The sequence below is a fragment of the Hakea prostrata genome, chromosome 2 (assembly GCF_041222555.1).
Source record: "Hakea prostrata isolate BN-2017 chromosome 2, UWA_Hpros_2, whole genome shotgun sequence".
NCBI lineage: Eukaryota > Viridiplantae > Streptophyta > Magnoliopsida > Proteales > Proteaceae > Hakea > Hakea prostrata.
This window is the reverse complement of record NC_142601.1, coordinates 3,192,714-3,217,120: the sequence shown is the minus strand read 5'-3', so window position 1 is coordinate 3,217,120 and position 24,407 is coordinate 3,192,714. Positions and strand designations below refer to the sequence as shown.

The 24,407-nt window shown below is 37.1% G+C and overlaps 2 protein-coding genes across 5 annotated transcripts in view; one reads left to right on the top strand and one right to left on the bottom strand.

Annotated features, from left to right (window-relative positions):
• Positions 1–1,219: 1,219 nt before the first annotated feature.
• LOC149023298 (regulator of nonsense transcripts UPF2-like) overlaps positions 1,220–24,407 on the top strand; it is a gene marked incomplete at its 5' end in the record, with an annotated part of 31,036 nt that continues 7,848 nt past the window's right edge. The window contains 10 exon segments of one of the 2 annotated variants that reach the window (XM_089143853.1): positions 1,220–1,396; positions 1,529–1,610; positions 5,685–6,023; positions 6,123–6,320; positions 6,506–6,607; positions 6,818–7,069; positions 7,181–7,399; positions 8,077–8,247; positions 9,503–9,688; positions 10,194–10,981. In XM_089143853.1, coding sequence (XP_088999979.1) covers positions 1,220–1,396; positions 1,529–1,610; positions 5,685–6,023; positions 6,123–6,320; positions 6,506–6,607; positions 6,818–7,069; positions 7,181–7,399; positions 8,077–8,247; positions 9,503–9,688; positions 10,194–10,981 — 2,514 coding nt within the window. 2 annotated transcript variants of the gene reach the window in all.
• LOC149023302 (uncharacterized) lies at positions 17,523–20,677 on the bottom strand. Of its 3 annotated transcripts, XR_016171407.1 has the most exons (4): positions 20,526–20,677; positions 19,552–19,628; positions 18,456–18,601; positions 17,523–18,134 (listed from the first exon to the last, which is right to left on the bottom strand). XR_016171407.1 is itself a non-coding variant. In XM_089142775.1 (2 exons), the coding sequence occupies exons 1-2, from the start codon at positions 19,120–19,122 to the stop codon at positions 17,536–17,538; spliced, it is 1,266 nt and encodes a 421-aa protein (XP_088998901.1). In that variant the 5' UTR covers positions 19,123–19,134; the 3' UTR covers positions 17,523–17,535. The 3 variants fall into 3 exon arrangements, 1 of the variants encoding a protein (XP_088998901.1); XR_016171406.1 differs by lacking the exon at positions 20,526–20,677 and having other exon boundaries at positions 19,552–20,148; XM_089142775.1 differs by lacking the exons at positions 19,552–19,628; positions 20,526–20,677 and having other exon boundaries at positions 18,456–19,134.

The following is a 24,407-nucleotide window of genomic DNA, read 5'->3' as shown; positions in this document are numbered from 1 at the left end:
AACCTACTAACCACACAACAACAAGCCTTATCCCAACTAAATGGGATCTGCTACGTGGATCCTTGCCTTCCAATCAGCTCTCAAAATCCTATCGACCATTTCAAGTAAAAATTCCATTTTATCCTAGGGGAATCCTAAAATTTAACATAAACCAATTTTTGACCTATTCAATCTTATTCATCAAAGATCCTGGAAAGATCGACTCTTAGATGGTCTCTTATCGGTCTAGGACTACAATATGTTTTCTTAAGTTTGTAGAGATTTTTGTGCTATAAGCTGAAGTTTTTTGGAGTTTTAGTATTTCATGAAGTTCTGATGGGGGCATTTGATAAATTTACTGAAGTATTCAGGCAGGAAGGAGAAAAGCAGAGGGGCTTCAAATAATTGTTGGGCTATAGGATACTGAATCTAGGACATCTAGCCTGTCCTTCAGATTTCAGAAGATAGCTCTTTGGCTGTGAGATGTAGGGAACTTTCTATATTGTAGTATGACTCTGGAAAAGTGCATGAGAAGCTTAATTTGTTTCCTTCACATAAAGTAATACCTGTTTTATTATTTTGTAGTGTTTTTTTATGTAACTCAAAACCATGTATATATTTGAAAGAAAATGATCCCCGCATGGCTACTGATCCATATGCCCTTTCACATGTTTCAAATTTGTTGTTTTTTACTCTCCTGGCCATGTGGGCCCCAAAGATGATGCCATTCTCCACCTGGCCAGTGGTGTGGCATGGTGCATCCTCTCTGACTTGTGCATGGGCCATGGGATAACTTCCAATTGCTGGATTAGAGCCATGATATATAACTTGTATCTTACCTCATTTTGAGTATTGGTATTACACAATGTAATGTATGGTGTTTTGAAGTTGACGATCAGGCTGTAAGTGAATTTTTTTAATTCAGAGAAGAAATAATTGAGGTAATTTCCAAGGTTCTGCATACTTTCTGCTTCAGCAATTTGATCAGATTCTAGTTAGGTTCCTCATTTATCAAAATCAATTAAAAGAACCCCTTTTTGCTTCTTGATGGAAATTTGGCAGGATAGAAATTCTAAACTTACAGTTCCAAATTGTTGTTTTCTTAGTGTAAAAATCAGGTGGCATGTAGTAGTCCTTGCAAAGTTGGAGCTCATTTATTTATTGTTTGAGATTATACCCCCTATTTGGCAGATTCCCAAATTCCTATTTGTACTGAGTCTTGTAGCTTCTTCTTTATCAGTTTGGCAGAAGCACTTGATATGCAACCTCCTGTAATGCCAGAGGATGGTCACACAACCAGGGTTACATCTGGAGACGACACATCATCTCCTGCTGCTGGAAAAGAGTCTTCAGTTCTTGAACCAGTATGGGATGACGAAGATACAAGGGCATTTTATGAATGCTTGCCTGATCTGAGGTTTGTATTGACGGGACTATATTTAGTAATTGGTAACAATATGCCTTAGCATCTATTGACAGATGATTGTCGAATGAAATCCCTTAAATTGTTATTTTTTTTTGACGTGCATTTTATTCATGTTCTATCCAGAGCTTTTGTTCCTGCTGTGTTACTTGGAGAAGCAGAGCCAAAAACTGTTGAGCATTCTCCCAAGGCACAAGATCAAGCAACTGTAAGGCAGTAAATCCTAGATGTTATTATCTTCTTGCTTTTCACATGCGTTAGGGGTAGAACAGGCAAATGAGCCTGTGTTCAGTAGGAGTCAAGGGATTCTGACTGCTGGCTGTGCCAGGTCAGGTATTGGAAATGAGATAAATATACCTCCTTGTCTGACCACGTATAGGTTGAAAAGAAATTTTTGACAATGATTGTCTGAATTTGATTATTTAATCTGTTAAAATTTTGTCAAGAACATGGGGGGAAAGAATGCTACCTGGTTGCAACGTTTCTGCATGTAGGGGGCACGGGATTGTGTGAAATGACTGTGGTGCTCCCGTGGAACGGTGGGATTTGCTAAAGACATGTTCAAAAACAGACCTTGCTTACATTAATTATAAGGTACAAATAAAAGGATTTAGTTAAAATCCACGGAACAGCTAAAAATAAATTCCATAATACGGGATATATATGAAAACTATCTTAACCAGCAAATGAAAATTTGAAGGCTCTGTGGAACACCCATGAATGCTGAGAGATTCAACCATTTCCAGCATAAGGAATGCTAGTCAGTAATCATATTAAGTTGGTGCTTCTGGCTTTTCTGAGGTATGTAGTGAACAATGATTTGGAGGCATGGCCAGTTGAAAGTTGAAACCTCAGCAAAGCCATAATTTGGCAGTTGGGGCTTTAGCATACTGGTAAAAGATAATGATGGGGTCTATTTGCTTGGTTTCTTTAGTGTGGAAGTGTGTTGAAGGTTCTGATGACTGCCACTGTTATTACATGATCACTACATTTCTGATTTATAAAAATAACATTTGAAGGTTTTACAAAAACAAGAGTTTTTTTTTTCCGTCCATACTTCATGCTGTTCATTTATATCTTTGTCGGTCATCATGAGATAGCTGCTATTCTTGAAATTTCATACCCTCATACTGGTGTATCTCATTTATCAAATCTGCAGTATCATTTCCTCTTAGGCTGCAAATGTTGATTCATATCCATTGTTTTATGATATTTCTGTTTGTTCCTTGAATGCGCTGCAATCCAGGTCATGCTAAACTTCACTAGTATTTAAACAATAAAGTCCCCTAGAGTGGTTGATTAACCATCCTAAATGGGTGGATGGTAATTTAGTCCTCTTTTATTTATTTAGTTTTTATAGCCTGCTCTTTTGTTTTTTATTCCAACAATTTACGCATACTTCTTTTTGGATTCTGGACCTCTGGCTGCATGGATTTGTTTTAATTTTCAAAAGGGGATAATGGGAGCTTTGATTTAACTCCTAGAATTAAGGCGAACTTTTTATTGGATTATATTGTCTTAAAAATAGTTAAATGAGGCTCAGGCTGTTTTGGAAGTTTGCTTTTATTTCGTTCTTGCATGGTATGAGTGCTAACCTACTTTGGGGATTAAGCAAGACTTTTTAAAATGGAAAGTAGTGGAGGGAAAAGAAAGCTGAAACTTACTTATCTTGTAATATCCATCGTTATCTAGTATGTCCAAGGCATTGATCCTTCTACCCCACTTTAAATCATGTATGAGGCTCCGAAGTTTGACACTTGGCTAATTCAGCATATTAGCTATTTATCCAGCAGTTAGGATTGCCACATCATCATTCCATGTGGTAACATTAAGGCGGGCCACGATAATCTTATCAAGGAAAATGAGTTTTCCAAAGTATTTATTTTATTTTGGGACAATATAATTCGATGCATATATGTTTCAAGTAAAAAGGAAAGATAAATGTACTATTAAATTTGATATGATATTATGGTCAACGGTGATTACCCAAGGTTGTATTTTGAGAAGCCCTCTTGTTTGCTAAAGTTTTTCAAGAGAAAATACATTTTCAATATTTTTGATAACGATTGGCTATTATGTCATCTTCAAGAGCTGTCTGTCTCATACCTTTATGAGTACAAGTGGATAGTGGAACAGTTTGTGCTGTGAACAGTTGTGCGTGAAGTGTGGGCCACACCGACTATGTTTGCCCTCTACACAAGGTCTATCTGTTGGAGAAATGGTTGTGCCTAATCTGTTAATGGGGTATCAGAGCGGGTGGTCGTGAGTTTGAGTCTTCCTAGCAGCGTATTCATTGAGGTAGGGGTTGTTGGAATAATTTGGGCCGCAAACAGTCACATTTGAAGCGTGGGCCACGCTGACTATGGGCTGTAAGGAATCATAGTTGCGCCCGCTCCACAAGGTTGATCTTTTGGAGAATAGTTGTGCTTTATCTGTTATTAGTGAAATGACATGATCTTAAACTAATTGAAGGAGATATGATGTTAATACAGAAGCACGATCAGTGCCACTAGATGGCTTGGAACTTTTATTTTGGTCTATTTTGATAGTATGGCTATGTTCTTTTGTTTTAAGTATAATTATTTGTAATGGCTCAAATTTAAGGTTATTGCGTTTCAATTTTGGTAGCTAGAATGTTAGTAATGAAGTGACATTGTTAGATAACATTTTTCCTTCTTGTGGGACTCATATTTTGGAGGAGAGAAGCTCAATTGTGAATTACTTAGGACTCTTTATATAGATATTTATGGAAGGGATTCCTTATCTATTTAAATTGGTTTTATTTTTATTTAGTTAATTGTTCCAGTAAAGTGGGAAGGGTGCACTAGTTTGATTCTTTTGGGTCCTTTTTTTGTGTGTTATAAATTTATAAATACATGTAGGAGGCAGGATCTCTCACACAACTTGAAATTATGGAATATGTTTTGTTTTTGGGAAGTGACTTGCATGCTTTGTCCTCTTTTAACCCATCGTTCTTTTCTTTTTTCCTCTTTTCTTTCCAACCACAAGCAGATCCTCCATAGTCCAGACTGCACCAACTCTTTAATTTCGTGTTGGTTTCTGTTGGGAATGATACTCATAATTCCACTTTATTACTTGTCACAATTCCGTGCACTTGTGGATCACAGCAACAGGTATAATTGAGGATACCCAGCTGCTGTCCACCTGTGACTTACCCTAATCAGCAGGGTTAAACCTTAATTTTACTGCTGGTTCAAGTGGATTGATCCTATTCTTTGGCCCTTGATTGGGGATTACATCAGGAGAAATTTTTTGAGTTAGCTTAGGAATTTTGTAAAGTATCTATGCAGTATGCATGGAAGGGTTGCTTTATCTATTAAACTTATTTCTTTAATTACTAGTCATTTTGAGTCAAATAGGGGGCTTAGGCAGATGAATTTCTTCCCTTATCTCCTTCTCTTCTATTTTATTAGCACATTGTAGGGCTAGACCTTAGCCGACCCCATTTAGTTGGGACAAGGCTTATTGTTGTTGTTGTTGTTGTATTGTAGGGCTAGACCTTGCCCATCAGAGGAGAGTTGTTTTATTTTGAAAAGCATGTTGCATGCTCTTTCTTTTCTCTCCCCTACAATTTATTATCCCTTTCTTCACTCTCCTTCTATTATTGTTCTCTTGTTTCCCACCATGAGCAGATCCTCTTCCATCATTTGGTATGCTTGTTATCCTGAAGGGCAAACAATTAAAATTTGATGAAGAGAAATGGAAAACGTAAGAAGGGATGGGAAACTTGTGCTTTTTTCTCACAAATTACCATACATGTGATTGTTTGGTTAGGTGTGATAGAAAACTTCCATGTTACCTCATTAAATGCATTTATTCATGTCTGGTGAGTTATGACCTTTCTTTTTCCAAATGTACATGGAAAAGTCACTTTTGAGTCCATCTCTCCTATTACGATTTCCTTGTGTTTCCCCGATATAATTCTATTCTATCTCTTCTATCTACCACTAAATCCTGCCCCGCTATAAATTGCATATTCCATGATTTTCTTTCCTTGTCAACCTGACCTACAACATATGGGACCCCCTCTCATAAGTTTCCACCCCTTTCTGTCCGTTAAAGAAATACAACATCAAGGTTACAATGGGTTCACTAACTTTGGTTACAAAAGTAAATACCTTAAACACTATGCGCAGATCATGATTTCAGGTTTGCATAGTCCTTTTGAACTGTCTTGCGTTTGCAAAACACTTGAGCTGTCTCTATATTACACTGTACTGTTTTATATGTCCACTTATCAAGCACCCCACCCCTTGTACAGACACAGGAATCAGCATCTGAACCAGAACAAAGTCATTTGGCTTCACAGGATGCTGCAGAGGTATCTATGAACCCTGGAGCCATAGCAGAAGGGAAAACTGATGAGAAAGGGAAGGGCAAAGAGGAAAAGGATAAAACTGATGAGAAAGGGAAGGGCAAAGAGGAAAAGGATAAGGAAAAGGTTAAAGACTTCGATAAGGAGAAAGGGAAAGAAAAAGATATTGAGAGAAAAGGAGAAAGTGATAAGGAAAAATTAAAAGGTCTTGAAGGGACAAATTTGGATGCTTTGTTGCAGAGACTACCTGGTTGCGTGAGCCGTGACCTTATTGATCAGTTGACCGTAATCTACTGTGCCCTCTTGAATTTCTACGGTCATGTTTTTTTGTCATTGATTTTTATGATCAAAACCTTTCAACTGAATTCTTTATCCCTTTTGTAGGTGGAGTTTTGTTATTTAAATTCAAAATCAAATCGGAAAAGGCTTGTGCGGGCATTATTTAATGTTCCTAGAACGTCTTTGGAATTATTGCCGTATTACTCTCGCATGGTGGCCACATTATCTACATGTATGAAGGATGTCTCGTCTATGCTCTTGCAATTGTTAGAAGAGGAGTTCAACTTTTTGACAAACAAGAAGGTCAATTTTCCAGTTCAACACCCTTCTATTATTATTTAAATGGAATCACTCTTCTTCATATGTTTGGTGGCTATGCACTAAATTTTCGTTCTTTTTGTCTGTTGTTTCTAGGTTCAAATTTCCATCTTTCCTCCCTGATTGTTTTCTTTCCTTATTTTCATTCTTTTGACTGGAACATTCATCAGGATCAAATGAACATTGAAACAAAGATCAGGAATATAAGGTTTGTTGGAGAGCTCTGCAAGTTCAGAATTGCACCAGCAGGTCTCGTCTTTAGTTGTTTAAAGGTAAGGAGATGTATTTTTATAGTTTGACCGAATGCTCTAGGTAATTCTTTTGGAGTTGCCATTTTCAGTAGTCACAAATTTAGTGTGCTTTTTTTGTTTTGTAGTTAATTAATATATCTAAAGCTAAATTGGAACCTATGGTAGTAGCATCTTTCTAAATCTGAGTGTAGTCTGATATAGATATTTACTTCTGGTATCTCCTCTAATCAGGCCTGTCTGGATGATTTTACTCATCATAACATAGATGTTGCTTGCAACCTTCTTGAGACATGTGGACGCTTCCTGTATCGATCTCCTGAAACTACAATACGCATGGCCAATATGTTGGAGATATTGATGCGCTTGAAAAATGTAAAAAATCTAGATCCTCGTCACAGTACTCTTGTAGAAAATGCTTATTACCTTTGCAAACCACCTGAACGCTCTGCTCGAGTCTCCAAAGTTCGTCCACCATTGCATCAGGTATAAATCTGTTTATTAGAAAAAGGGTAGAAGTTCATATTTATGATAATGTGATCTGGTAACTTTGTTATTTGCCTAACATAATCATCTTCTCTGCGCTATATCTTGCAGTATATCAGGAAGCTTCTTTTCTCTGACCTCGATAAGTCTTCCATTGAGCATGTCCTGAGACAGCTGCGCAAGTTGCCTTGGGATGAGTGTGAAGATTACCTATTGAAATGCTTTATGAAGGTTCACAAGGGAAAATACAGTCAAGTGCACCTCATAGCTTCACTTACTGCTGGTCTGAGCCGCTATCACGATCAATTTGCAGTGGCAGTTGTTGATGAGGTGCTTTTACCTTGTTCCTCTCGCTTTTTTTCTTTTTCTGTATATTCCTTTTAGTTGGAATTGATTTATAAACATATTTAAACTTGAGGGAATTCAATAACTATAAAGAATGATAGATGAAAAGCATAACAAAGATACCCTACATGTCAAATACACTTAAAGGTCATATTCAGCTGCGGACATTATCTTGTTAAATGCCAACACATTCTGTATGAACATGAGCTTGTCTGGAAGAAAACTAAACTAGTTGCTTCTTCCTATAGTCTTGCTCCATATATTTCTTATGTAGCCTCAAGTGAATGAGGGCCAGTTCTTCTAGGATCTTTTAAGACCAACCTTAGTCAGAGGTTCAAATTAGGGTTTGGCAATATATGGCAGCAAATAGGGTATAGGATAGGGCTTGGAATAGAGAAAATTTGCAAGTATGACTAGGAGTATGGGAAATTTACCTTCAATTCAGTAGACCTCATAATCTCAAATCTTTTTTGTTTTTTCTTTTCCTGAAATATGTAACCAAAAGTATTTGTTGATAGAGGAGCTTTAAAATTAGATTTGATTCGATGACCATGAATTATTGGATAAGGCTTGAATAATGATGTTAATGATCATGTGTTTTGTGTTTCTTTCCAAAGAACTGATTTCTTCTTTACATGTTCCTTTCTTACTTCTTACTTAAGGTTCTGGAGGAGATCAGATTGGGGTTGGAGATGAATGAGTATGGGATACAGCAACGCCGGATAGCACACATGCGGTTCTTAGGAGAGCTATACAACTATGAGCATATAGATTCATCTGTTATTTTTGAAACACTTTATTTGATTCTTGTATTTGGCCATGGAACACCAGAGGTATGATTTTAAATCTTCTCCTCTGACCTTATTGTTTTGGAACTCATTTTGGATATTCCATGATCCCATCAAACATGGCCTTGAAAGTTCCATAATGCTCATTTATAGATGATTGGTTAGTGTATGATTATGATTTCTGTCTTCTAGCTAAAACAATGATGTTATCTTTGCTTTCATGGATATTTGACTGATTCCCTATGTAATTTTTATTTGTGTAATATAATTGCAGTAAATCTTGGAAAATATATGTCAAATTAAGAAAGCTAGTGGCTAGTGCATTAAGAAATTTGCTGTCTCTTAGTTTTAGTTAAAAAATTTAAGAGCCTGACTTTGCAGTATGACTTGCAGTCAATAATTAAATGTGTCATTTTCTGGAGAAACAGCTTCTTGTCCTTCCATTAATGAATACGATGGTCAGATTTGTTTAATCTAAAAAAAAAGATCAGATATTTTGATATATTAGCAACTAATTTTCCATCTTTTTAAGGATCCATGTAGCCGACTCCATTTGGTTGGACGAGGCTGAATTATTGTTTGTTAGAAACAAAAACAAAAAGAGCCTTTGTTTCTTTTCTTTCTTTTACTATTTATCTTCCTTCATCCTTACTCCTGAATTGAGACTGCTGTATGTTGGCTATTCTTATATTGTTGTCTCACTGAATCTGTTCTGAACCCACTGAAGCCCTGACGATCTGTTCCTGAATGGTTCGGCATACTTCTTATTAGAACCATGTTTCTATCACTGACATGATCCTCCAGTTATTATTTGCTACTTTCATTTTTCCCCTCCCAGGAATTGGCCTGATTGGAGTGTGGAAGCTTATGGCATTCGTTTTGGCTTTTTCTGTTAGCAGATCCTGACAAATAGAATTAAAGATCAAACTCAATTAAGGACTATTCTTTTTAACTGATTCTCTAGGATGGACATGCTTGGAATTGATTATGGCTGATTTCAGATATGATACAAATTCATAATGGAAAGCATATTTAAATAATTAGACTCACGATACATGTATCAACCCCCCCCCCCTCCCCCAACAACCACCTGAATGCTTGAAAGGGGATATTAGAATGCTAGACATATGTCGAGAAACATCTTTCAGTTAAATTGGGAAACTCAGAACTTCTGTGGTGACATTCACATTCAAAAATTTCCGCTGATGTGCTTATTTACTGGTATTTGCCTTAACTAAGTGCTTTGCACTTATTAACTTGTGCCATCTAATTTAGTATTGTTAATTTTTGTGTTATGAAGCAAGATGTGCTGGATCCACCAGAAGATTGTTTCCGCATTCGGATGATCATAACACTTCTACAGACATGCGGGCACTACTTTGACAGAGGTTCTTCCAAAAGGAAACTTGACAGATTTTTGATATATTTTCAGAGATACGTCCTCAGCAAAGGTTCAATACCTCTAGATATCGAATTTGACTTACAGGTCAGTTGTGCTGCTTCACTTTTTTTTTTGAGCCATCTTCAGATCAGTCAAGGACTGAGGTCCACAGGCACAGGGGATGGGAAAAAGAGTTTTTGTTTTTGTTTTTTTGTTTTTGTTTTGGAAGGGGGGGGGGGGGGAGGTGTGGAGGGATGGAGGTTCGAACCCAAGACCAACTTGGACTTAACTGCTGCTACCTATGAGGGTGCCACCACTGTGCTGGAAGCACATCCACGGTTGTGCTGCTTCACTCAGTACTCTGTAAAACTTCTGATTATTTGAGTATCGATTGCTTAGAAGCCATTGCTTGTACTTCTATGCCAGAATTAGCTCCCGCTGCATGAGAGTGTGCCTTGTCAGAATTATGTGATAGAATTTTTTCCCCCCTTCTAGCCTTTGTCCTTATGATTAGTTGACTCTTTATTTAATTTAAACTTTGGAAATATTTTGGAAGTTTCTAATGGCATGGGAACCTTGAATTCATGTAATATTTTGGAATATTTTGTAGGACCTGTTTGCGGATTTACGTCCAAACATGGTTCGGTATTCATCTATTGAAGATGTTAATTTGGCCCTGATAGAGCTTGAAGAGAATGAGCGTTCAGCATCAACTGACAAGGGCAATAGTGAGAAACACTCTGACACTGAAATTCGCAAGCGTCCTGTTCGGGTAAATTCTGTTGCCACGTCAGTGAATGGGCAAAACCCTGAAAATGGAATTGAAGAAAATGGCAGAGGGCATGAAGATGTAGGAGACAGTGAGAGTGATTCAGCAAGTGGCAGTATTGACCAGGAGGCGAATGAATATGATGAAGAGTACGAGGACAAGTCTGAAAATCAGGAAGATGGATGTGATAGTGAAGAAGAAGATGATGACACAGGTGCACCCATTGCTTCTGATGAGGATGATGAGATCCAAGTCAGGCAGAAGGTGGTAGAGGTGGATCCTCTAGAAGAAGCTGAGTTTGACCGTGAGTTTAGAGCTCTGATGCAGGAGAGTTTGGAGTCCCGCAAGCTGGAGTTGCGGGCCAGACCAACCTTGAATATGACAATACCAATGAACGTATTTGAAGGATCTGCCAGGGATCATGGAAGAAGCATGGAGGGGGAGAGCGGGGATGAAGTTATGGATGAAGAGGGTGTCGGAAGCAAGAAGGACGTGTGTGTGAAGGTCCTTGTGAAACGGGGGAACAAGCAACAAACAAAGCAAATGTTCATCCCCAAGGATTGTTCATTAGTGCAGAGCACCAAACAGAAAGAGGCTGCTGAGCTTGAAGAGAAACAGGACATCAAGAGGTTGGTATTGGAGTACAATGACAGGGAAGAGGAAGAAATAAATGGCATGGGAATGCAGGCAGTGAATTGGACGCAGACAGGTGGAAGCAGACCATCTGGCCGTGGTGGCCCGTGGGATGGAGCTGGTGGGAGGGGTGCTGGACTTCGTTATCGACATTATAACCACCCACCTGGTAGTGGTGGACTATATTATGGAAGACGAAAATAAATTGATTCAACCGGCCGGTGCAGTTTATGAGGTTTTGGGTCTATTGTGGAAGAAAGCAGCTGGGGGTATAGAGGAAAAAGAGGCGGCTGTATATTGGGGGCATGAAGAGTTGGTTTCCGTGAGCTGCACAAGGTTTTCGTGGTTCTAACTCGGAGCAGTCTTAGTCCATCACATTTATAAATGCAGTAGATCGATGGAGATGTGGGGCTTCTGCCTCTGTGATCTATGATACGTGCAGTGATGTTCTCTTGATGTGCGAGAGAAAGAAAAAAGAAAGAGCTGAGCCAGCATGGCTCTGAATGGAGAAAAGCAGCAAGCAAGCAAGCAACTGTCAATGATATTGTAGATTTAATCTCCTGGTTAAGGCTATTTCATACAAAAATTCTGAGAGCCTAATTCAAAATTACATGAAATGAGTAATTATGAGGGGGTATTACAGTTTACTGATGTCTCTGTTGTCGATTTCAATTTGTGTTTCATTCGCTTTGTAAATAGCACAGTATTGGCCATGAAATATGCTTGTGAGTTGTAAGGAAAAAAAGGCTGCCAAGAAGTTCCCCGTTTCAGCCACCTTGAAAATTTCTCTCTGTATCTCACGCACAAACTTTCTGTTTTTCTAATTCCTCGTGCCCGTGCATGTGGTCGTTTCTCTATCTTTAAGTAATTTAAATGTTTAAACATCTTCATGTTGAGGGAGAGAAATAGTTACAAGTAAAAATGGGATTAATTACCCAAAAGAACAGAAGAAGTAAAAATGGGATTTATTTCGAGGAGATCAGAGATAGAGAGTTGTTCTAATGCAACATAGGAATTTAAAGTTGTTAATTATTCATTTGAAATTAGGGATAATTTTTTGTCGTTAATGTATATTATAAAAGTGAATAAAATTTAACTTGAACTAATGAAAAATAATGAAATGCCGATATAGAGACATAGGAATGATTCATTTTATCATGGAAGGAATTGTTATAAAGAAATGAAAATACTAATGCCTCATAATAGAAACTCAAGGGGTCAGTGGCAAAGTTGTTTTTTATGTTTACACTATATGTAATAATTACCCCCCTTGAGGAGGTAGTCAAGGTACACGTAAGAGCTAAGTAGGGTGAATTTCAATTTAAAAAGAGAGAAAAAAGAGAAAAAAAAAGAGAAAAAAAAATACTCATATTCGTTTATTAGTGCATGATATGATAATATGATATAATGATATCGTGTATGATGACATGAAACCATATGATTACAACAAGACCTATTACATTTTGTTAACGTTGATCTAAGATGGCATGTTTGCTCTCATAAAAAACCTCAGTAATTGTGCTTTCTTTCTAACATAAATGAAAACAAATATTGTATGTGATCCAATCATGGGTGTACACGGACCAGATTCGGATCGGATAGTGGTAATACCATATCCGCATCATATTATATTCGGACGGATTCGTATAATATCCTATCGGTTTTTGGACGGATTCAATCAGATTCGGATGATAATTTGATAGTTATTTTCTTTAGTAGATTCTTCTAAATGGGCATGAATACAGATAGAATACAAGTTTTCGACTACCTGTTTCTTTATCATTTTATTTGTGAGGGCTAGGTTTGAAATTTAAGAATTAACAACTTTCATACTTATTTAAGTAGAAAATCTAGAAAAATAATCACATATCACAAGTAAAAAATTTATAAAAATAAGAAAAATAACTTAATCGGATAATTTTATCGAATGGATAATAATCGGTAAGAAGAGGGTATACCATATCTGCATCCTATTAGTAATTGGACGAATTCGGATACCCTTAAACGGATGTTGATACGAATTTGAAAGCGGATTTTGATTGTCCATTTAGACCCCTATATCCGATAAATGGGGGAAAAGGTGATGATGAAAGCCAAAAGTAAAAAAACAGATAATAATATGAAAATTTCTTGATATATAAGACAAACCCATGTTGTTCTACACACCAAATTTGTCTCACTTTCTGTATTCACATTTAACTTGAACTCGTGATACACCTAACCATAAAAGGCATGGCCTCGTTAGCCTTTAAAGATAAACCTGGAAATGTCAGGTGTGAGGAATTTTGAAAATTGCTTTGACTGAGACTCCATACCTGTAGCCTGTGTTACATTACACTCAGTCTTGTTCCACAGTCCAAGAAAGATTATGTTAAAAAAAACAAAGAACATGCAAGTGACTGTAGCATTCCTCCCCTTTTCTTTTCAATGGAAGAATTATCAAAAAGGGCTTAAAATTAGCTCAACTACCAACAAAATATACCGAATTCAGAAGCATCTATTTCACACAAATATGATATTTAGAAGAATTGGTCTTTATTGAGAGAGAACAAATGGAAAATTGAGAAATATGTTGTTGACGTTTGAGGGATCTGCACGCACACCAGAACTGTTGTTGTAATCACAGTACTTCTTTAGAGCTGAAACGTACCTGAAGTACTTTCTTTAAGGTATTTAGACACCCCGAATTGTGCAATACGGGTTCTAAAAGTGTCTTCACCCCAAGATCAGTCAGCCCAAACCTTTAAGGTTGCACCCCAGAAAGGTTTACTCAAGGTATAATCAGGTTATGTTCACTGCTTAACAGAATAACAGGGAGAGAGAGAGAGAGAGAGAAAGAAGAGGAGGAATTCTGTGTGTCAAGAATGAGAAATGGAGTTTATATAGAGCCTCAAAGGCTGTGGGTGAAAGGGTAAGGCTGTGAGGGTACCTTTCAGCTCAACTCTCTTCAGCAAGGTACCTCCAGCTGACCTCCCTACAGGAGAGTGCCACTCAAATGGCATCTCCACGTATTCACCCAGTAGTGGGCTTTCCAGAATAGGGCCCATGACAAACTGGACCTTCCGGATCAAGCCCACGTCCCAAGTCCCAAGTCCCAAGTCCCAAGTCCCAAGTCCCAAGTCCCAAGTCCCAAGTCCCAAGTCATATAGATATATTAATATTAATATATATATATATATATATATATATATATCTATCTATATAATCATGGCAGGGTCACTATAGGGTATCAAGTAAATTAATAATACCTGGGCTCTTACTATATAAAAACCATATAATCAGATCCTCTCCACCCGATGTGGGACTAAATAAAACCATGGATAAAAGACACAATTAAAATAAATAAAATATTTATATAAAGTTTTAAACATATTTACAACAAAAAAAAAAAAAAGAGGAAAGGAGAGGGGAAGAAGAAAGAAAAAAAAAAAAAAAAAAATTTTTTTTTTTTTTTTTTTTATTAAAAAAAAAAATAAACATAAACATTTTTTTTTTTTTTTTTTTAAAAAAAAAAAATAAATTTTTAAAAAGGAAGGAGGAGGATAAGTTTGTTTTTTTTTTTTTTTTTTTTTTGTTTTTTTTTTTAAAAAAAAAGAGAAATTTTATCTTAGTCTTTGGATTAGATTCTCGAACGTTATTGGACACTCTTTGAAATATTTCTTCCAAAAAGAGGAGTAGTGCTGAACCCACGAAAATGAAGGGTTTAAATGATTTTAAGTGAAATGCAAGTATATTGATCTAATTATGCTATGTGTGACTTCTTCTAGTCTTAATATTCTATGGAATGGGGATGTGACGGAAAATTTTAATCCGACTAGAGTTATCAGGCAGGGTGACCCCCTTTCTCCCTACATTTTTGTGTTATGTATGGAGCGCTTGACTCATTGTATACAGGATCTATAGATGGAGGGGAGCTGGAGACCCCTTAAGTTTGGAAGAAGAGGGCCCTCTATTTCTCATTTTATGTTTGCAGATTGTTTTGCTTTTTGCGGAAGCTTCTTCTTATCAAGTGGGGGTGATTAAGGCATGTCTTAATAAATTTTGCTGCTCATCAGGGAGCAAGATTAGTGCTGAAAAAACTAGAAATTTCTTCTCCAAGAGTGTGGATTCTAATCTTGCTAAGGAAATATCTCTTGCTAGTGGTTACATGGAGACAAAGGAAATTGGCAAGTACTTGGGTGTCCCGATCTGGAGTGGAAGAGTTCAAAAAGTGGATTATGATTCCATTGTTTCAAAAGTTAAAGGCAAATTGGCTGGTTGGAAATCAAATTTCATATCCTTTGCAGGGCGGGTGATTCTAGCAAAATCGGTGTTACTCTCAATCCCGCTCTATACTATGCAATCTTGTCTAATTCCTCGTGGAACCGTGTGTGCTATTGAGAAGAGTACTCGAAGTTTTGTTTGGGATAGCTCGACAACTTCTAGAAAGATGCATCTCCTTAAGTGGGATGTGCTTTGCATGGAGAAAGCTAAGGGTGGATTGGGTATTAAGCACCTTCGTTTTGTTAACGAGGCCTTCATGATGAAAACTGCATGGGGGTACCTTCAGCAAAATTCTCTTAATTCTCTTTGGGCCTTGATCCTTAAGACAAAGTATGGATCACATAGGAGGAAGGATCTTTTCTCTGCTTTGGCTACTGATTCCCCTCTTTGGACAGCCACATGCAAGGTGGGACCTAGGGTGGTCTCGAATAGCAGCATGTTAGTTGGTATGGTGATGTTGCTCTCTTCTGGAAAGAGGATTGGCTAGGTGGAGGTTGTATTCTTGAGCTTGCTGCTATTGGGAAAATTCCTGTTGAGTACAAATGGGAAATAGTGGGGCAGTATGTCTCTCCTCAAGGAGAGTGACGGGTTAATAAGTATGAAAATCTTTTGGAGGATACTGTTAAGGGCAAAGTTCAGCTACATAACCTGCCGTCTATTGATTGTGGTAGCGATACGCTCATTTGGAAGCTAACAGAGGAAGGGAAATTCATGTTGAGATCTGCCTATGAGTGGCTGGTGAAGGATTTGAATCATGGCAGAATTGCATGTTATGATGAGCAAGTTTGGCGACAAGTTTGGGCGCTCCAAGTACCTGCGAGAATTGGGTATTTCCTTTGGTTGGTTTTACATGAGAAGCTTCTCACCAAAACTCGACTGAAACATTTGGGTCTTGCCTCGCATGATCACTATAGTTTTTGCATGTCCGAAGGAGAGGGTTGTCTACATGTGCTTCGAGACTGTGGATTTGCCAAGGGGGTTTGGTGGAGATTGGTTGATGTCTCACTAAGGGGAGACTTTTTTAGTTCAAACATGGGGGATTGGATGAGGCTTAACTTGGTGGGATCCTTTGCTAAGAGTAAGCCAGGTTGGGCGGTACAGTTTGCTTGCATGACTTATCTTCTATGGTTTTGGAGGAATCGTGATGTGCATGAGTGTGATTTTATGCGACCTCATAATGGAAGACAATTAGCTTTAGAATATGGGAAATCGGTGGTAGATACCTGAGCTTCTTGTGCTCGTTTCAAGCAGTCGGTAGGCTCTGGAGTGTCTTTGAGGTGGAGGTTTCCTCCTGGTGGTTGGATTAAAGGAAATGTGGATGCTGCCTTTCGACGTAGGGGTGCGGATGTTCGCATTGGTGGTTTATTTCGTGATTCTGCGGGTCATTTTATTGGTGGTTTTGTTAGAAGGGTTCGGTCAAGTTGTGTCCTTGAAGCAAAACTTGAAGCCATTTGCCAAGGTTTGGAACTGGCGGTCAGTAGTCATCTCCTGCCGCTACAACTGGAGTTGGATTCCCGGAAAGCAATAGAGCTTTTGGATCCATGTTGTGTGGATCGTGGGAGGTTTGGTCGTTTAGTTGAGCGAATTGGTGTTTTGCTGCATGAGATGGTGAGTACGCGATGCGTATATGTTGGATGTGTTGCTAATAAGGCTGCTGATTGAATGTCTAAGTTTCCACTCGATTTAGAGTGCTCTTGGATGTTCTTTCAGGATGTTCCCCACGGGTTGGAGGAGATCCTTCTGGCGGATTGTGATGCTGCTTCCTTTTAGTTTCTCTTTGAGTCCTAGACTCCGTTGTTTTATTATCGAAAAAAATAAAGAAAAAAAAAACTTAATTTAAGTGTTTGATTAGAGTTTAGTTTATACTTCTGATTGAGCATGCACCACTCTCTAAATGAATCTTTTGCTTTTTATTGAAGTAATTATTTTTTTTAGTTTTTATTATTGTAATTTGAACATTTAAAATAAGAATAAATTATATATATACCTCTTAGATCTACAATTAATTATATTTATTATCTCTATAAAAAATTTAATTATAAATATCTCTTTGCTATTAAATAGTAAACTTAAATGATGCTATTAACAATAAAAGTATTTATAATTTTTTTAAGAATAATAAATATAATGAAAAAGGGTGTTGCAAAAGTAGAACTTTATCAACGATAGAGCATGGTGATGCAAAAATTATTGAAATCATCTCTATTTCGTCCTTAAATAAGGATCTAGGCCCTAGGAATCCTATGAGGGTTTGGTTTCCTTTTTTTTTTTTGATCAAACAATGACATTAAATTAACCAAGCTGGGTTAAAGTACCCAGCAGAATAAGATACATTGTTGAACAAGCAAAAAGGTGGTTGCAACCACCAAACTTTAGAAATACCTAATAATCTAGATCCTTTAGCCAATAAATCAGCATTACTATTAGCTGATCTAGGAACAAAACATATATCTACAAAGTCAAACAGAACTAATAAGGATCTAATGCTCTCAGAGATAGAAAGACAAACCCAATCTAATGAGTTCTCCTTTCCTAAGAGACTTAAAACTGCCGAACGACAATCAGAATGTAAACGAAAGTTCTTAATCCCCAGTGTCCATGCAATTTGAATTATATCCCTGATAGCCTCTAGTTCAACCTGAGTTGCGGATAACGCGCGACCTGACTTGATTTTTGCCGCTAAGAAGCTGCCATTAGGTTGCCAAATAATACCAGCTCTTCCTCCCCAGCCTTCATTGTCCTCCCATGAACCATCTGTATATATTTGGAACACACTTGAAGGAGAAACAAGCTGATGTTCTGGGGACAATCGAGCTCCTGCTGCTGAAATTCTGCTATCTACCTGAGTTCGGTCACCCTCGGAAGCCGAAATTGCATCCAATTCACCTAACAAATTATGGAGATGAAACATTAAACTTTGAAGATTAGGAATTTTGGCTGAAAAAAGATAATCATTTCTTGACTTCCATATGAGCCAGCATAAAAGACTCCATATTGTGTGTACGCGATCAATATTTCCAGAATTTTTGAATTTTCCTTCAATGAAGTCCCACCAATCTAACATGCAATCTCCAATAAAATCATTCACATCTAATCTTAAGAGGGATGCTTTCCAGCATTGTTGAGAAAAAGTACACTTAAAAAGTGTATGAACTAGTGACTCAGATGCAGACTTACATAAAAGACATAATGGAGAAAGAGTTCCACCTTTTTCAAAAAGAGCCAATCCTGTTGCAAGAGCATTGTGTCCTGCTTTCCATAGGAAAGACCTTACCTTGGGAAGTGTTTTGATTTGCCAAATCCTCTTCCAAAAGAGTGTTCCATAGGATGTAGATCCTCTGTTTTCCTGCAACCTCAAATTATTCAGTTCCATATAGTATGCAGATTTTACATTGAAATGTCCTTTGAGTGATCCACTCCATATCCATCTATCTTTGGTATTGGGGTCAACAATTGGGATTTTTTGAATGGCTGCCACTTCTACACCTGAAAATAGCTGCCTAAGTTTAGAATAATCCCATGTATATGTTTGCCAACAAATAAGCTCACTTACTTTGGTTGGGCCCCCTTGAATTGGAGGGCTAAAAGTACATCTCAAGGGTAAGGATGGGATCCAAGGGTCACTATATATCCATGTATCTTGCCCATTACCTAGTCCCCTAACCAAACCCCTTTTAAGAACATTTCGCCCAGTAATTAAGCTTCTCCATCCCCATGACACACCACTAGATAAAGATATATCCAAGAAATTTTCAGAAGGGAAGTATTTACTTTTCAAGGTTCTTGCCCACAAGGAATCTGGGTTGTGGAGTAATCGCCAAGCTTGCTTTGCAAGGAGAGCTCTATTAAACAAATGCAAATCCCTAAAACCCATCCCTCCCTCATGTTTTGGTCTACATAATTTTTCCCAGGTCACCCAATGAATCCCTCTTTTCTGAGCATTGCCCCACCAAAATTGTCTAATTTGTTTGGTTAGATTATCAGTTACCCCTTTGGGTAATAAGAAATTCGACATGGCATATGTGGGGAGAGCAGTGGCCACAGCTTTGATAAGAATTTCCTTTCCAGCACTAGATAGATATTTTTCTTTCCACCCTGCTAATTTTTTACTCATCCTATCACAAAATGATGCAAACACTTGTGTTTTTGATTTACCAAAAGTAGTTGGTAATCCAAGGTAGATTCCATGAGAGGGAACCTCCGTTAAATTCAATGTGGAAGAGACCAACCTGCGAGTGGCCATTGGGGTGTTGGTGCTAAAAAGGATGAATGACTTTGAAGGATTGATGTCTTGACTCGAAACATTCATGTACTCTTGCAAAATGTAGTTGATATGATGAGCATTGTCAATTGTTGCAGGAGTGAACACCATACAATCATCTGCAAAAAATAGATGGTTAATGTTAGGACTAGATCGAGCAATTTGAATACCAGGTAATCTTGGAATTCCTATATTGGAGCTTAACCTCCTGGACAATGCTTCTTGACAAAGAATAAAAATGTAAGGACTAAGAGGGCATCCTTGCCTAATTCCTCTATATGGAGTAATCTTTCTTGTCAACTGTCCATTTATCTTGATTTGAAATTCTACTGTTGAAATACATTGCATAATCCATCTGATCCAAGTGTTTTGAAATCCCAAAAATTTTAGACTTTCCTCAATGAAACCCCACTCCAACTTATCATATGCCTTACACAAATCAAGCTTTAAAGCCATATAACCGGATTTGGATTTGCATTTTTTCATGAAATGCAAACACTCATGTGCCAGATAAACATTATCTGATATGGATCTTCTAGAGACAAACGCACTTTGGGTTTCACTAATGATATTTTGAAGAAGGGGTTTAAGCCTATTAGCTAGACATTTTGCAATTATTTTATATGAAATTGTGCACAAACTGATAGGTCTAAAATGCCCCACTTCCACAGGATTCTTCCTTTTTGGGATGAGGGATATGATGGTTTTGTTGAAACTCCTAAGCATGTAACCCCTCTTAAAAAAATGTTGAATCCCTAGCACTAAGTCTTGCCCTACTATGTCCCAATTTTTTTGATAGAATCTAGCTGGAAGCCCATCTATTCCTGGAGTTTTGTTGCCCTTCATGTTAAATAGAACAGCCTTGATCTCTTGTTGGGTGAATTCCCTACATAAATTAGAATTGTCTTCAACCGAAATGCAAGAAACTGAACTTGAAAGAAATTGAGTTGGGTGTTGGGGATGGGATGAGGTAAAGAGAGTTGAGAAATAAGACCAGACTTCTTGATGAATGTCACCTTCCTCTGTGATCCAATGACCCAAATTTGATTTTAACTTGAAAATGGAATTTCTCTGCCGTCTGTGTGTAGTAGCTGCATGAAAGAAAGATGTGTTTTGATCCCCAGCTTTGAGCCAACTAATTCTTGATCTCTGGTGCCAATATTTTTCCTCCTCCCGCATCAAAGTAGCCAATTGATTTTAGGGTTTGGTTTCCCATTCCTAAAATTTATTTTTTCTAAATAATAATTGAAGAATAATATTTAGAATTAATTCCCTCCAAAATGAAAGAAGAAGATAAAGACAACCGGAGAAAAAAATTTATGACATAGCCATTGAGTGAAATTGATTGTTCTATTCCTTTCAATGCTTATTCAGAAGGTACGTGTTAAGCTAGAGTGGACTAATGGTCTTGTTTTGTCAGCCAGATGTTGTTGGTGGATATTATTTCGATATTAAAGAATGAAGATCAGGGTTTGAATCCAAACAAATAAAAAAAACACTCATACTATGTATATTAGTGCATGATATGATAATATGTATAATGATATCATATGGTGTATGATGATATGAAACCATATGATTACAACACAACCTACTACACTCAGCTACTAACACTTATCATATGTTTGATAAAGCTGATCTAAGATGGCATGTTTACTCTCTTTAGAAACCTCAGTAACTTTTCATTCAATTTCTAACATAAAAGAAAACAAAAATCGTCTGATCCAATAGATGGGGAAAGGGTGATCATGAAGGCCAAAAGTCAAAATTGATGCAAGTGATTGTCATATTAATCGTCTTTTTTTAATGGAAGAAAAAAAAGGAAAAAAATAAAATAAAATAAAAGAAGATGATAAAGTCATAAAGGCAACCAGAGAAAAGAAGAAAGTAGAAAAAAAATCTCTGACAACATTGAGTGAAATTGTTGCTTTATGTCCTTTCACTAAAGTGAGAAGAGACATGTCATGCTACAGTAGAGGTCTCCTTTTGTCAGGCGATATTGTCGGTAGACCTGTAAAGAGATAGTCGAAATTCGTATTCGCATTCGTATTCGTTTAAGAGTATCTTTACCAAAAAATTTTTTTACCGAAAAATATCCGTATCCGTCCGCTAAGCAATAGGATTCGGATTCGGATGATTGCTTATCGGATCAGATAATATCCGGATAGAGTAAAGTATTTAACATTTTTCTTTAAAAATAGATGATAATCGGATTCGGATAGCGGTATTCGGTAATCGGAAATTAGAAATTTATAATAAAAAATATAAAAAAGTGACAATTATCAATCAATAATCGGATATTTTATCGGATCGGATTATTATTGGATATTCGATAAAGTTTCGGATTCGAATTCGGATGCCTTCTCTAAATTTTTGTCGGATTCGGATTCGGATACTGGTGTATCCGAGCCTACATCTGGTCCGTTTACAGGTCTAGTTGTCAGTGGTTGATATTTTTATACTAAAGAATAAATATAAACTAGCTGGAATTCATTAATTTAGATTAGAAGGACCTAGGGGTGTCAATTTGTAGTCTGGACCGTTAAAATCGAACCGCACCGGCCTGTTATAGCCCTAACCAGCCCAAACCGAAGCTTAATGGGCCGTAATTGGGTTGAGGGTGGTGGAGCCCGCAACAACCAAAACCGAACCGCAACCCGTTATAACTCGTTTTGTAATTTTACATTAAAATATTTGAATTGTTATATTACTATTAGGTAGTTGGTATAGACAATTTAAAAAATTAAGCATGAATTCAAAGATCAGATAGTCATTTTAATACTTAATATCTAGGTTCTTGATTTCCATAGAATGGGTGGGTTTTTTTTAGTGAAAATTGACCAATAGCAACTTTGCTTTTCATATAATTTTCGCTTTTGTTGTAGGATATTCAATTGTTTCTTCTTGTTCTTTTTCTTACACATCAAAAATTGTTAATCAACCCGAGTCTAAACCGTTAACCCAAGCAGTTAATTAGCCCGAACCCAAACCACACCAAACTGAAACCGGCTTGAAATCGTTATTTTATTAATGGACCGTGTTTCGGTTATGTATTTTTCAGCCTGAAACTGTTAAGCCCAGCCTGAAACCGTTAAGCCCTGCCCGAAACCGTTTCAAACCACAACGTTGACACCCCTAGAAAGACCTATCAAGTTGGAATTGGTCTTGTTTCATCTTAAAAATGTTGTCGACAAAAATATTTAGATATTAAAGAAAAAATATAAAACAGCTGGAACTCATTAAGTAGGCTTTGAAGTTTTTTTATTTTTTTTTGGTAAATGGTAAAATTTGGATTTGCACCAGAAAAATAAAGGTTGGATGAAGAGCTCCAATCATAGAAATTTGAGCCTGCGAAACCTAGTGAAAGTTGTTGTGTTTCCCAAGGTTCTTAATGGATTTCCAGATCAATTGATCACATTTTACTTGTGTATATTTTTAATTTAATGACGGAAATTGCTTCAATATAAATGCTTAGAATTGTCAAGCAAAATTTTGGATTGTCGAGTTCTAAATTTCGATCGAAATTTTGATTCGACGGCTAAAAATATTTTAAATGACAATCTAGCAAGGTCCTTCAATGACACCATTTTCATTAAAGTCTAAAACTATCCCACCTATAGTAGTATTTTTAGTTGTCCATTTATTTTTTAACTAGTCCCGATTTTCATCTCATAGAAAATAATTAATTTTTAATAAAAATACAAAAAGATTGATTTGATCAAAGAGCAATGGAGAATGCTCCACTCGCTTTGGTTGGTCAACAAGAAATATTAAATAAGCATAAGTGTGGTCAACTAGAAATATAAAGTAAGCATGGGTGCTGCTTTATTATTAATGCTCCAGTATTTACGATCACTAGCTGTTCGTCTGCTTTTCCCTTTTCAGTGCTTCAGATCAGATCTGAAGATCAGTGACTTGAGTTGTTATTAGCTTTCCCATTGTCAGTTTTAATTTGGAGTCTTCATCCATAACTCTCTCGAGACAACACAAAGACGTACCGTTTAAGCTTGGCTCGTCTCCTTCCGGTTGACAACATTTGCAAGGCAATCAAGCAATCAATTTCATAGAATGGCTTCAGCTTCAAGATATCAAGTGTTCTTGAGCTTTCATGGCAAAGACGTTCGTTATGGTTTTGCGGACCACCTCTACCACGTTTTAGATAACGCTGGAATTCGAACTTTTAGAGATAAAGAAGGACTGGAAAAGGGAGAAGTGATTGCTTCTAATCTTCTTGAAGCTATCCGGCAATCAACAATCTCTATACCCATTCTCTCGATGAACTACGCATCCAGCAAGTGGTGCCTCAATGAGCTTAAGGAGATATCTGAATGCAAAAAAACAGGGAACCACACCATAGTGCCCATTTTCTACAAAATTGAACCCACAAATGTGCGAAACCAAACTGGGGAATATGCAAAAGCTTTTGATGAGGAGCACCCAAAGCACTTCGACCAGGAAACAGTGAAGAAGTGGCGAGATGCTTTGAAAGAGATAGGAGAATTGGATGGATGGCATCTCAAGGAGGACATGTAAGTGCAACACATTTTTTCTATTTCAAATCATATATATAAATACATATAAGAAAGGCAGGGGTTGCATCAATGAAGAATACTTTAGGATTAGAGGTACCCAAGAATTATTTGTGGCTTAATAACTAAAACTATCCGAGACCTTGTTTATCTTTTTCTTTTTCTTTTCCACACGATACTCTCTTTGTGAAAGATTTTGATGAAGAAATAAGACTAGGAAAGGTTCACATATTAAAACTTGAATTATTTATTGAAGTAATTCACTTGTGGATTTTTTCTATGTTGAAGATTTCTTTTTATTCGTTTCTTTATGTACATCATTCGTCACCCTATGTGTTAATCTTCTTCTTCTTTTGAATCATACAGGTA

Coding starts and splice junctions, on each gene's coding strand:
- LOC149023302 (XM_089142775.1), bottom strand. CDS start 19,122: ATGGGTTTTAGGGATTTGCATTTGTTTAATAGAGCTCTCCTTGCAAAG. Junction 18,135..18,455: donor ATTGGCTCTTTTTGAAAAAG/GTGGAACTCTTT, acceptor ATAATTTGTTAG/GTGAATTGGATGCAATTTCG.